This window comes from Engystomops pustulosus, chromosome 6 (assembly GCF_040894005.1).
Source record: "Engystomops pustulosus chromosome 6, aEngPut4.maternal, whole genome shotgun sequence".
Lineage (NCBI taxonomy): Eukaryota > Metazoa > Chordata > Amphibia > Anura > Leptodactylidae > Engystomops > Engystomops pustulosus.
The window spans coordinates 143,205,400-143,220,087 of record NC_092416.1 but is presented as its reverse complement, the minus strand read 5'-3'; the positions used below and the strand labels follow the sequence as shown (position 1 = coordinate 143,220,087).

At 42.0% G+C, this 14,688-nt stretch overlaps 1 protein-coding gene across 3 annotated transcripts in view; it reads left to right on the top strand.

Moving 5' to 3' along the window:
- CDK12 (cyclin dependent kinase 12) overlaps positions 1-14,405 on the top strand; it is a 36,494-nt gene extending 22,089 nt beyond the window's left edge. Inside the window, exons 12-14 of one of the 3 annotated variants that reach the window (XM_072111517.1) lie at positions 228-430; positions 591-1,025; positions 14,365-14,405. In XM_072111517.1, coding sequence (XP_071967618.1) covers positions 228-430; positions 591-1,025; positions 14,365-14,390 — 664 coding nt within the window. In that variant the 3' untranslated portion in view covers positions 14,391-14,405. Of the gene's footprint in view, positions 1-227; positions 431-590; positions 1,026-4,026; positions 5,515-14,364 lie in introns of those variants that run through there. The other 2 variants (XM_072111516.1, XM_072111515.1) reach the window with 2 other exon arrangements.
- Positions 14,406-14,688: the final 283 nt, after the last annotated feature.

Sequence of the window (14,688 nt, the reverse complement as noted above, 5' to 3'; positions counted from 1 at the left end):
CGCGCACACACTTATTAAATGTCTGTGCAAGCCGTTTTAACTCCAAACATAATGCACATTCCGACTTAAGTGCACACACAACCCTTAGTATATGAGTCCCATTATGCATCCTTTTGTCTAAAACTACTACAAAGTAAAAAGAAGTTGCTCTTGCTGCATTGGAGGATAGTTCTTTATGTTTGAAATTGTAATCTATATTCATTTTTTCTTATTTTTCTTTCTTACAGCCTTCCTCATTGGCAGGACTGTCATGAGCTCTGGAGTAAAAAGCGGAGAAGACAACGGCAAAGTGGAATAGTTGTAGAGGAACCTCCTGCCATTAAGGCTCCACGAAAAGAAAACGTGTCTGTTCCTGTAGCAGATCCCATCAAAAATAATAGCCCCGCACCTCCTGAACCAGCAAAGGCTGAGACTGGTACAGCGGACCCAGGTAAGTGTGCTGGTATTATTCCAGGTAAACCTCAGCTGTGTAAAAGTTTTTTTTTATGCAATGCTATATTGTATTTAAGCATTTGGAAATAATAAACAATTAAAGTAGCTATGACCGCTAAACAGAGCCTAAAGGTTGTTTTTATTTCTTGTTGTTCTAGCTGTTCTAGCGGATATCACACAGCACCTAAACCCTAGTGAACTGGCAATTCTGCTGAATCTTCTCCAAAGTCAAACAGACCTCAGTGTTGCCCAGATATCCCAGCTCCTAAATGTTCAGGCCAATCCAGACATGCAGCATCAGCTGGAGGTTCTCAACCAGTCAATAAATGCATTGACTACCACTGCTCCGTCAGCTCAGGCAGCAGAACCCCAAAAGGAAAATCCAGCTCAAGAACAAGCTGAAACTGAAGGGCTGGCAACTCAGGGAGAGGTGCAGAATGTTCTTGCTGTGCTTTTGAGCCAGCTCATCAAACCTCAGGAGGCGGCAGAAGCTCCTGGGGAAAGCAACGGGGAACAGAGTGGTGTAAATCCAACTATACGGTTAAGACCAGAGGAAGAAGAGGAAAGCGCGGTGTTGGAGGAGGATGATGCAGGTAAATTCTGCTCACCCTGACTCGCCCATCTTATCCACACTGCATTTATAACTAGTAGGCACATCAGGGCCCTTTTTTTAATAAATGAGGAGGCTGCGAAGACCTGGTGTAAACACATCTGTCTTTGCACTCTAGTTTTCTATGCAACAGAGAGGCTGGCTTTATAGCGTATTGAGTGGAGAATCCAGAGACCTCACACTCATGTATTTTGGTTTATAATAAACTGTAAAATTGAAACAATTCTCTTTAATCTTTTTATTTGCACTATTTATTGCACCTTGAACGTGTAACTGTAGATGGCATGTGTATAACGGAGTAAAAAAATCCTAACTGTAGCGTAACCTGTATTTCACCATTTCATCCATCTTTCCTTCTAATTTTTTTTGTTTACCCTTTACTCACACAAGTAACATAAATTTACCCCCTTCCTTTACTGTTGCGGTCTCTCACTTTTTCTAGAGGCACTGTAAGCACGGACAGTGTATACACCTTAAGTGGGCCATGCGATCCGCTGATCACCACAGCTCTATCTTCTTGAAAAATCCAGCGAATTTCTAACGTTGCCACCTAAAGTTGAGCTAGCCATGTATCTCGTACTGCAGCTATTAACTAAGGATTCCAGCTTGTTTATATTAATGAATAATCCATAGGATAGGTCATCCATATCAGATCTGGTGGATTCCTCTACTCTGCCAATTGTGGCTGCCTCAAGTGCTGGAAAGACAGTTCTGTTCTTGTAGAATGACATTTAAGTGAAGGGGGATCTTATCTGCAGGAATATTGCTCAATGATGGAGCTGAAAATGGAGCTGTTCTTCTTTTTCTTCCATTTTCTGTGCTGGAGGCAGCCAGAATTTGCTTTGTAGAGGAACACCAGCTTTTTCGGTTTGCAGCAGTATAATGTTCATTGCGGCCATTAAATCAAAAAGTGTTCCTTATTCCATGTACATGTGGGTCCTGATAAAAAGGGCCAACCAGGGTGTAACATTCTTGTGATACTTTGCTGCAAAGGCCCCTTTCATGCCTCAGTGAGTAGTGACTGTGGCTTGTAAGCTGCTAGACATACACATTTATCCCTCTGGTGCATAGTGCACTGCTATACAGTGATCATATGAGTGTAAGGGCTAGAGAAGGTTTAATTGTAGGATCTTAAAGTAAACCCGTCACCATGTTTTTCACAAATACAGGTAGTGGCAGGTTCCTAAAGAGCTCTATCAACTATGACACCCTGCTATTAGCTAAAAATAGTTTCCCTCAGATCCCCATAAAATCAGAGTTATAATCTAGCCTGGTATCTAGGGATCTTTGGAGCGAGTCGAGGGGGCGTGTCCTGATGTCATGTGACCAGGGTGACATCATCACAGTTCCTTAAGCTACTTAAATTGGCAAACTGTACCCCATGTCTGACCACATAAAACAATCACAGCAGCCTGCATGGACTTCTACTCTTCTCCATGCAGGCTGCTATGATTTCATGTGATACAATGCTGTTGTTTCATGAGATATGTTTGATGTACAGTTTTCTAATGCTACAAAAGCTGTGGGACTTTTGATGATGTCACACTGGTCACGTGCCATTACAGCTGGGTACAGATATAGGATGGAGAGAAGCTGCTGGATTCGGCCCAAGGAGGCCGCGCCTACCTTGACTCGCTGTAGCCATGCTTAGATACCAGGTAAAACTAAAGTTGGAAATATGGGAATCTAAGGGGAATCATTTTTAGCTAAAGGAAAGGTGTGAGTTAGTTACCAGGGCTCTATGGGAACCTATCTCTACCTGTATTTGTGAAAAATGTGGTGACAGGTTCCCTTTTAAAGTTCATCACTTTTAATCATGCAAAACTGCAGACTCTTTTAGGCAGCATGCCAGGACATCTTCACTGTACTGTGTTGTGGGGTCTTTGCATTGAGCTGCTTTACAGCCCCTCCCCTCTGAGTTAACCTTAGCATGCTACTTGTTTAATACTGTATAGGGGCAGTGTTTTGTGAAACCGTTCTATGCAGTAAGCCAGTTGCAGCACAGCAGTGTGAGGACACAACCCCAATAATCTAGGTCTATCTGTGATCCCAACACACAAATCTACTATCGGCACATACAAGTTAAATTCAGTTTTAATTACAAATTTTTTCCCTTTGTATGTCTTAAACTTCCCTTCCAAAATAATGAAAATGTATTTACCCAAATATCCATACCAATAAAAACTCCAGATCTCAAGCACTAAGATACAAAAAGCCAACAAAATCCCCTTAATGTAAGGGTAAACATGAGCTGCCCGTATACAGCAACCCACAGTTGAGCAGTGTATACAAGATTTACAATTGTGTGAGAGTTAGACAACCCCTTTCAGACCAGAAGTCTTGTATCGCAGTTCATATGATAGTACACCCCCCGCATCATGTACTTACTATACATTTATTACAGAAGCATCAGATCTCATTGGTACCTGGAGGGCTGAAATGATTGGGCTCTCTGCTATTGGCAGTACAGGAGGCCGCTGGTCCAGGATTTTTTTCTATTGGCTAAGGATGGTGTGAAAATAATAGAGATTATAGTTGCCCCTAGCCCATTTTTAAATTTTAATACATTTTTTATAATTACAGTTTTAATTTTTTATGGGACTGGGAGTACCTGGGAGTGTTGAAGGGACTCCATCATATTTTACTCTATTAAACGTCTAGCCCCTTCGAGGTAGGGTATGAAATGTCTGTTCTAGAATTCCCTCTTATATGAAATCTCACATGTTTACCTATAAAAAAATATATATATATCTATATCGTTGTCTGAGATGAGTCGAGCTTAGGTTTTTAGGGTCATAACCGGTAAGTATCCTATATCTTGGTCTCCCTATAGAAATATTCTGTGAATGTACCGTAGTTGTGTTGTACGCATTTGCGTTATGTTCTTTAATGTCATTTTTCTCTCTTGCATCCACAAGCAGTGTGTGGCTCTATATGTAAATGTGTTTTATTTTTTTTCTTATTATCTGTATGCATTTTTAAAGATGGTGTCAAAGGAAGTAACCTTTCCCCAGCTTCTCACCCACGTATCCTGCCACCAGAAAAGAGACCACCAGAGCCACCCGGTCCCCCTCCTCCGCCTCCTGTTCCAGAGGGAGATGCTACAGATGCAAATCCAGTGGTAACAACTGCCCTGCTGCAACATCTCGCCCACTCTGATGTGGACACAGACCCTGCGAAAGGGGTTAAAGATCCTCTCAGACTATCTTCAGACTTTTCACGAAAACTTTCCTCCAGGACTTGCAGCACTGAAGGCCCCGAGGTTGTATATAATGTAGGGACTGATGACAGAGACTCGGGGCAGCTGCAGGGGGAATCTTCTCCAAAAAGGACATTCCCAACACAACTGGGGGAGACAAGCAGTTACCAGGGAACAGGATCCCTGCAATTCCCAGGGGATCAGGACCTCAGGTTTGCACGGGTCCCTCTAGGAATGCCAACAACTGGACAAACAGAGGCGAGTAGTAACAGTTCTCACCTTTACCAAGAAGCCAAAATCTCCAATTACAGTGATTTGGGGTCAGGGACTGCAGCAGGAACAAACCAGGCTTGGGCAGCCCCTTCTCAGGCTTACAGCAAGGCTTTCAGAGCACCATCCCGAGCACCTCCGAGAGGGGGGCGCGGACGAGGAGTCCCTTACTGACTTTGCCATGAGACCTCCACGCTTCCGATCTGCTTCCCGTTAGGGTGACAGATTCAGTGCAGCTGATTGTAGCGGCTGCAGTTATTGTATACCCACAGAGCCTTGAAATTTAGATGGGGACATGTGAGACAAGTGGTACTGACATGAGAATGGTCCATTGCTGCTCCGCCAATATGTGTTGGACATCTTTTTGACTTGTTTGTTCATCCCTTTATTCATTTTTCTGTTTTGGCTATGTGACGGTTCATCAGAAATGGCAAGTATCCATGTTTTAAGGCAGTTATATAATACAGGTTATGTGATCTTTGTCTTCTCTTCTGCCGCTAAAGGGCTCTCCATGCCCCTCCTGGTGCATACAGAGCTTTATGGCAATCGTAGGGGTAATTGGCATCACTCAGGTGCCATATGAATGCAGCTGGCTGTGTAAAAACAAAGTTAACCATGTACTTTTTTTTTTTTTTTTTTTTTTTTGTTTCCTTGCATCATAAACTGCTGGATCCTACATACAACTTCTTACTGTTCTCTAGTCAGCGCCTTTGTTTTCGTTGGCCCTCAGATTTGGCAGAGAGTCTCGCACCCCATGCGGAAATGTAAGCAGGCAGTGGACAGGTGTTACTATTGTTATGCCCTATTGAATTTATATGGATCTCTACTTTTTTAAGTTTATTATTTGGGGCTAAAAAGGCCACTGTGACACAGATTCCCCTTTTTTTTTTTTGTTTTGTTTCTCGTTACCTCTTTTATTTCCTATAAACTGCAATTGACACCGTGAAAGTTTTTTTAAGCTGTTAAAGGGCCTAGATGAATAAACACAATGACTTAAAAGATATCTGTGTATTACATGGTTACTAAGAAAACCTCAGCTAGAGTATGAAATGTCCTTTAAAAAAATGAGTCTGCTTATGAGAAAATAAGCAGAGTAGAGTCATATGTAGCTCACAAATAGCTGCAAAATAACTTTAGATATAGGTAATTACAAAATGCAGGAATTAGATTTTTCTTTAAAGGACATCTACCATCTGGATAAAGGATTGTAAACTAAGCACACTTACATGCCAGTGTGTGCCTCTTCTGCGCCTCTTAGTCAATAGAGCCCGGAGCGCCTCAGGCTTATTTGCATAATTTTAAAGCCTTTTTTGTAAAACAAGGGCACAAGAAGCTAAAAGAGTGGATCCTACCAGAGGGGGCACACACCAACATGTAAGTGTGCTTGGTTTACAATCCTTCATCCTGATTTCCTTTAACTGTCTGTAGCTCACAGAACCACAATCCTGATGTGATCTGAAAGAAGAGATCTTAAATATTATACCATAAGTTTCAGGTCCTGTATAGCCCAAGATAGGTGGCACTCATTATTTCATGGCTTTGTAGGAGATTTTTTTGTATGGGTGAAATTTAGAAAGGTTATGTCATACCTTACCTGAGGGGGCTAGTAGTTTAATGGGGTATCATCTGGTGACAGGTCTCCTTAAACTTCCAGTACTGTTCATTTACCATATTGATACTGTAAATAATGGTTCTACTTAAACTTGGATGGAACTTGTTTTTTGGTTGGTACAACCAAACTTCCTTTTCTCTGCATTGGTTTAATATACCCCAAATTTTTGGGGCCATGATAATGTATTTAACTAGTTATGTGGATTTGTAATGTACACAACGCTACAATCTTTCCTATATGGGTCCAAAGTGATGTCTAGGTGAACGGCTTTGTTCCAACTATGGAGGTATTCCAGAAATTGGTTATTTCCTATCCATCGAGTAGGGGGTAATGGCTAAATTCAGCTGCTCTGACCACTTGTGATTTCTGTTTAATGGACATGTAATTCCTGTGTCCTGCTCATTTCAGGTTTGCCATGGCCAAGAGCTTTACTCTGCTTTCCCTCACTTGTCCTCTAGAGGGTCAGGTCATCGGGAAAACCGCCGCATTAAAAAAAAAAAAAAAAAAGTGTCGCGAATATTGCACTTACCTTCACTCATCCCGGCTCGGTGTATTCCAGTGCGTTCCGATGCTCTTCAGCGCAGCAGTGCCACCTGGTGGACGGCGGAGGAACTGCCTTAGTGAATCCCGGCCTGACCCGAATCGAGCGCAGAGAACGCGCTGCTGGATCGCGACTGGGCCAGGTAAGTAAATCTGCCCCACACTCACCCTGCACTCCTCTCAGGATCACAAACATTGGCCTACAGAACGGGCCGGTAGAGCTGGAGCACGATAAGCAGCAGCACTGCAGCCCGCATGTCTCCCACGGGGCCGGCGCTCTCACTCCGGCTCTCTACAGGGCTTACACCGATCACTGTATCACGTGTCCTGCTGAGCAATCCGGCGGACGTTGCGATCGCGCTACTGATATGTCCCTCGTTTGCAGCGCACACTGGACCGCTCAGCCTGCGCGCTACAGGGGATAATTGCCAAGTGTACTTTTACGCATAGCAATTATTTTGGGGGGTAATGGCGCCTCATAATGCATCTGACGCATAGTGAGGCGTTAAAGGAAACCTACCATTTCAAATGGTAGGTTTAAGCTGTAAACACCGAGCACCAGCTCAGGGTGAGCTGGTGCCGGTGCTTAGTTTCGTTACTTTTTAAACTTTATAGCATAAAGCGGCTTCTGCTATAAAGTTTAAAGTGTTAAAACCGCGATACCGCGGTTTTAACACTAACGAAACTAAGCACCGGCACCAGCTCACCCTGAGCTGGTGCTCGGTGTTTACAGCTTAAACCTACCATTTGAAATGGTAGGTTTCCTTTAACCTCTACCTGACTCGGTCTAAATATCTACAGAACACATTTTTTTTTTTTTTACCTATTACGGGTGGGACTGTCTTCAATCACTGAAACGAAAGCTGTAAAACAACTTAAATTGTTCCTCCTTAAAGGAGTTGGCCACTTTTCAATAAATCTGTAGCATTAGACTGGTCTCTGCATATACTTGTACCTGTTCACACGTGTAAGCAGATGTCCTACAGAGTTCACAGAGAGTCTGCACACAGCAATAAAGGAAGCGTCTGGGATAATGTGATAAATCAATTGGTGAGCGTTCAGGGAATGTTATTAAAGCAGTTAACAGCACATGGACAATTTATATAAAATGGTGGCCAACCCCTTTTAAATGCAATACGACAATGAAGAGGAGTTTGACCTCTAATAGTATAGATCAGTGATGGCAAACCTAGACACAGAGTGCCCAAACTACAACCAAAACCCACATATTTTTTTGCAAAGTGCCAACATGGCAATTGAGGCAGTAACGTATTACTCCGTGCTCTGTCACAGGTTTAAATCATATAGACACCTGAGGACACCAATACAGTTGAAAGAAGAAGTTCGGATTATCATTGTAGCTTCTTTCCAGGGTCTTGGGTTGCCTGGGACTGCAAGATGCCTTGAGTGCTCTTTGGTGAACTGTGCGCTGGGGTAATGGCGCAGGTGCCATAGGTTCGCCACCACTGGTATAAAGTATGTTCAACTGATGCATAGGGTCCCTAGTGATCATACATTTTATCCATCAATTTTTGTAAATTGGTGATAAAGTTGTATGCTGAAAATCTAACCATTTTATTGATTGGGGGCCAGATGGTGCAGACCCCCATATGACATCTATCTGGAGTGTCGTGTCTCAGGAGTTATGGTAGGGGAAGTGCAGCGTAAAGCTGCCCTGGCGTATTTCCCTGCTACTGATGCTGCTCATTGTGTGCAGACAGTTTCTTTAACTCTACAGCTATTTTGGTTATATTGTGGTATCCCCTATCCAGACATTGAGTGAACAAAACTACTGATAATGAGAAGGGTCGTCCCTTGTACTCCTGAACTGTGCAACATGGGTCTTATACCATCTTCAGTTAATCCCATAATTTGAAGACCCTATTCTCAGCAATATGCTAATAGCTACCAAGTGAGGGGAGTTCATTATGGGTGCCGCATATGAGGATATTGTACAGATATACCCGCTAGGTTTAATGTTGGCTGATATGTTGGAAACTTGCTGAACAGAAACAGAAGAGACTTTGTTTTAATAAAAGGTGAATATTTAATTTTCTGTTTCACTATCTATACCGATGTCTCCCCTAAAAAAAGGTTTACAGCTCCATTTTCCATTTCCAATTTTAGACTACCATTTTGGGGCTTAAGAGTTTAAAACTAAAAAAATATCTTAATGAACTATTTAACTTGCTGTTCTCCCTTTTTGTCACTCATTTCAAAAAGAAACTCTGACATTTCACAGCATGGGATTTTGGTAGAAAAGATGTACCATGTTTCTAATTCAAGTCATTTTAAAGGGTATCTGTCATCAATTTTGACTATTAAAACTGCAGAGAATGTTAGGTAGCAGCCCTGGTGTTCCGTGTAATAATATATTTTGTGTGTGTAACAGCAGGACTGTGAAAAATGTATTTATATTACAGGATTGTAGCTGTACCTGGAGCTCTTTAGTGCACTGGTGTGTGAGATCTCTTCACAGCACAGCCCCCCTCCCCACCTCCTGTGTAACTGCTGTAGCATTCAAACAGAGGGCTGTGCTGTGTTCAGTTAAGAGCCCTCTCAGAATCCAGCAACAATCCTGGAATATAAATGCATTTTTAACAGTCCTGCTTCTACGGAAAACACATAAGTTAAACAGATTTCCAGGAACAATACTAAAATCTGCCTTCAGCTGTGTATGCCAAAAACTACTAGTAGACTCCATTTAAATCTCAGAGACGTAAAATATATAGTAATGATTGATGTCCAGTGGCTTAAATGAAACCTCCCATTTGATTTGATGCAGGATCATATCTTGGTTAATCCCTGAGCTGAGTGGTTTTGCTGATAAAACAATTATAACATTCAGGACTTCGGGAAAGCTGGATCAGGCTGGCTGCCTACATAAACACATTACACACGGCGCTTGTAATTACACATGAAGCTTAGTCAAGACAGGACTAATCAACCTGAGCTGGATAGCTTATACACAGCAGCTGGGGGGATGGAGCCGCAATTGATTATTCTGGCTTCAGACACAACCCAGGGATTACATCATCCTGTGCAGCAGTGAATAACTAATGTGCTAGGAGAAGCTGAACCTGCCACAGAAGCAAAAAGGCCTAATTATCATAATTTTGTAATTACTTTATCAGCAAAACCACTCGGTTCAGGGATTGACCTAGATATGATCCTGCATCAGTGTAGATACAGCGTTCTCAAGGTATGTTTGCTTCATAATGCATGAAATCAAATGGTAGGTTTCCTTTAACCCCTTCCCGACATTTGACGTAATAGTACTGCATCGCGGGAGGTGCGTTCCCGCAAAATGCAGTACTATTACGTCATGCTTCTGGCACCGGCTCCTGAACGGAGCCGGCACCAGAAGCTGCAGGTGTCAGCTATATATTATAGCCGACACCTGCCTCTAACACCCGCGATCGGAGATTTCTCCGATCGCGGGTGTTAACCCCTGACACGCCGCGGTCGCGCTGACCGCGGCGTGCAAGGGGCACTGCAGAAGAATCGGCCCCCCCCCCCCCCCCCCCCCCCCGCGGCGCTTACCGGGGGGGGGGGGGTGTCCGCTGCTCCGATCGCAGCCCCGGGACTGCCGGTGCCCGGGGCTGCGCGATCCTCCTTCCTGTAGCCGGGTCCTGCCTTCTGACAGGACCCGGCTGTAACACACTGAGCATGCGCAGCATGCTCAGTGTGTTACATTGCACAGTGTAATACATCTGTATTACACTGTGTAATGTGAAGAAGAGCTTGAACAAGTGATCAGTGGATCACTTGTTCAAGCTAACCTGTAAAAGTTAATAAAAATGTTAAAAACACTACATAAAATAATTTTTTAATAAACATAATTAATTAAATAAAGTTAGAGTCCCCTAAACACAAATATTCCCTATACACATGCAATAAAGTGAAAAAAACACAAAATCGCCAAAAACCCCACATATTTGGTATCGCCGCGTCCGTAACAATCCGTACAATAACTCAGAAACATTATTGGACCCGCTCGGTGAACGCCGTAAAAACAAAACCCGAAAAACACGCCAAAAATGTACATTTTTCATAAAATCTCTACACAAAAATGTTCTAAAAAGTGATCAAAAAAAGTTATGTGCGCAAAAATGGTACCACTGAAAAGAACAACTCAACACGTAAAAAATAAGCCCTAAACTAGCTCTGTCAACCAAAAAATATTAAAGTTACGTCTCCGAAAAGATGGCGATGCAAAAACAAATGAGATTTCCTCTATATTAGTTTTTATCCAGTAAAATTGTAAAAATAAATGAAAAACTATATAAATGAGGTATCACCGTAATCGTAGTGACCTATAGAATGAAGATAATATAATATTTTTAGTGTACGGTGTACAACCCCCAAAAAATACGAAAAGAAAGTAAACCAAAATTGACAATTTTCTTTTCACCCATACATTCAAGAGTTAATAAAATCTCATCAATAAGCTAATGACCCACTAAAATGAAGTATTTGTAAAGTGCATCTCATGTCGCAGAAAATAAGCCCTTATATGTCCAAATTGTCAAAAAAATAAAGATTGTATAGCCAATAAAAATTGACAATGCATAATCTGTTCTGAATGGCGCAGCTCCCTTCGATGCCCTGGCGTGTGCCCATACAGCAGGTTACCACCACATATGGGGTATTATTATATACGGAAGAGATTGGGTATCAAATTTTGTGGAGCGTTTTGGTATTTTATCCACTGAGAATTTGTACATTTTTTGAAAAACATATTAATTTAGCCAAAAAAATTTTACTTTCAAAATTGCATCCGATTTTGTTTTAACCCCTGTAAAACAATTAAAGGGTTAACAAACTTCATAAAAGTTGTTTCACGTATGTTGAGGGGCGTAGTTTCTATAATGGGGTAATTTATGGGGTTTACTTTTATTTAGGTCTCTCAAAGTGATTTGAAACCTGAGCAGGTCCCTCAATAGCAGGATTTTGCGTTTTTTATGAAAATGTGAAAAATCGCACCTAACGTTCAAAGGCCCATAACATCCTACAAAAATAGGAGTATGCATAAGAAACCATGTCCACATAAATTAGACATTTAGTGAATGTTAGTTATTACATTTTTTTGCGGTTATGACTATGTATGGAAAAAGTAGAACATTTTGAAGTTCAAAAATCAAAAATTTTTCCAAATTTTCACCAAATATCTGATTTTCTCATAAATAAATGCAAAACATACCACCAAAATTATTCAAATAACCTGAAGTACGATGTGTCACGAGAAAACAATTTTAAAATCACTTGGATATGTTAAACCGTTCCGAAGTTATAACCACTTATAGTGACACAGGGCAGATTTGAAAAAATGGGCCGTGTCAGGAAGGTGAAAAGTGGCTTCAGCGTTAAGGGGTTAAAAAAGACTCTTGGTTCTACACATTATTGGGTTCATTCATAAGGGGGCATAAGTTTATCTAAACCTGTCTTGAACTGCATGAGTGATCACAGTCCAGCTAATCTGGCTTTGATTGGTGGAGTGCTGCACCCCATGCAGTTACCTAATTAAGAAGTATTGTTTACATGACTAAAGAGACGATTTCTATGTTGACTTGCACTCATGCAGGCCTGGTCTCTATCCTAATCCATGACATCTGCCAACTTGGGCCAATTGTGGATTTTAAATTGGTCCACTGATGAGTAATAGGGTGGATCAGTCTGTAGAGACCCAATAATCGCTCTAAGGGTATATTTACACGGCCGTATGCAGGGCATATATACGGCAGACGTATATACGTTCCCCCTTGGATTGCAATGGGCGCATGGAGCAGTATGGTGCGGCACCGTCCCATAGCACGCCCTATCTTTCTCCGGAATACGGCTCCATACATCGCTATGGAGAGAAGCAGGGGTGAGCGGTGCTCATCCCCCCTCCTCTTCTCAGTACGGACGTGTGCCCGCTGTGCTACTACGGCAGGCACACATCGTGTGAATGTAGCCTAACAAAGGGATAGGAGAGGAATATTTTGTTAAAAACTGACGGATGCAGGGGAGTGGCGATCGGTCGCCATTACAGCGTAAGGTATTCAGAGGACCCAAACCTGTCTCATTTTAACCCATTTATTGCAATGTGCAATTTGTTGTAGTATGGCAGTATATGGTAGGATCAATTAGACGACCTAGGGTTAAAGTACCCAAGGGGTCTGAAAAATAGTGGAAGTAAAAATAAAAAAACTAAAAATTCAAATCACCCCCCCTTCCCCAGAACTGTTATGAATATAAATGAACAGTAAACACATTAGATATCGCTGTGTCTGAAAATGCCCGATCTATCAAAATATAATAACGCTTTTTCACTTTGTTTAACCCTGTAACTGAAAATAGCTTAATGGCACTTTTTTGCCATTTTGAGTATGAAAAAGTAATCGGTGCCAGAAGGCAAACTCCCCCCCAAAAATTTTGTACAGGTTTAAATTTTTATAAATGTATGAAAACATTATAAAACCTATACAAATTTGTTATCCCCAAGATCTTACTGACCTAAAGAATAAAGTAGACATGTCATTTGGGGCGCACAGTGAAAGCTGCAAAATCCAAGCCCACAAGAAAATGGCGCAAATGCTTTTCACCATTTTCACTGCATTTGGAATTTTTTTCCTGCTTCCCAGTACATGGCATGGAATATTCAATACCATCACTATGAAGTGCAATTTGTTACACAGAAAACAAGCTCTCACACAGTAAAAAAATCTTCAACTCTGCTTATACACAAGTCAATACAGCCAGCCCAGCAGTTAAAAAAAAAAAAAAAAACCTTATATACCCGCCCTGCGGCGCCCCCGAGGTGCAGCGCTGCAGCCCTAATGTCAGTGATGTGTGCCTCCCATCTGCCTTGGCGGTCACAGGACACACAAAACTGAGCAAAAAACTAAAAATGCCGAAGCTGATAAGTGATGCAAGTCACTTATGGTGCCCACCGGTACAGGATGCAGGGGGAAAATTTAAAAAAAAAAACTGACAAAAAAAAATTTGCACACAGGCTTAGCGTCACAGGACGCAAACAGGGATGGGGAAATTGGGGATTACACAGAAGCAAGATGTTACTGTAGCGGCAGCAGTAACAGGGAATCACACTAGTGATGCCCAGAAAGGTGCCAGCCAGCAATTACAGTGGGGTTCAGCAACACAGGGGGTTATATACACTGTTCTGCACGCTGGCTCACACTAGATTGAAACGTGCAGAACAGTGTTCAGTAATTTGAACTTCCCACCTGAAATCCGATTGGTCGATCCCCACCGTGTGCTGAAATTTCCTCTGCTGCAGGGTGAGGGGAGAAGTGCTGAGGGAGCAGAAGGGGAGACAGTGTAACAGCCTGTAAAGCTGCAGCACGGAGGGTGTCTAGCCCTTCTGGCTTATTGGTATTATTTTAAATGTTGATTTTAGAAGGAGGGAGGCCATGGATAACAAATATAAGAAGATTATCACAGTCACGGTGCCTGGATCTATGAGTAAGTGCCCCTGGTTTATCATGATGGATATTGATGGTAGATTTCCATTGACTTCAATGTAAAAAAACCGTCATAACGATAATGGTCATTCTGTTGTACAAGCGGAGAAAAGTACTTCAGACTCCATCATTTTTTCTGTGACTGAGCCTAATGGATGACATGAAATTTACATTAATGTCAAGGGGATTTTTATCTGTTGCGTTGAACCTCGATTCTTTACTTTTTTCACCATAGGCATGAAAAGGATGTGTAAACAGTAGTGTGAATTGAGTCTATGGCTCTTGCCTCTCTCCATGTCCCCTGGTTCCGCGTTAGCACCCTGGTCACCATTTCCTCCAATCAGCATCTTTGCATCAGTTTTACTTTTGGCTGTGCTGATTTTAAGGATAAAAACTGATGTGAACATATCCTAAGCAGTCATGTGCTCAGTGAATGTGACCTTGGGGACTGTAAGCCCAGTATAGAGGTGAGTACATGTTTTGGATGTATTAATATTTATTTTTCTATGGCCATGCAGACACTTTGCATATTGCAGACAGATTTCCTGCATAGAAATTC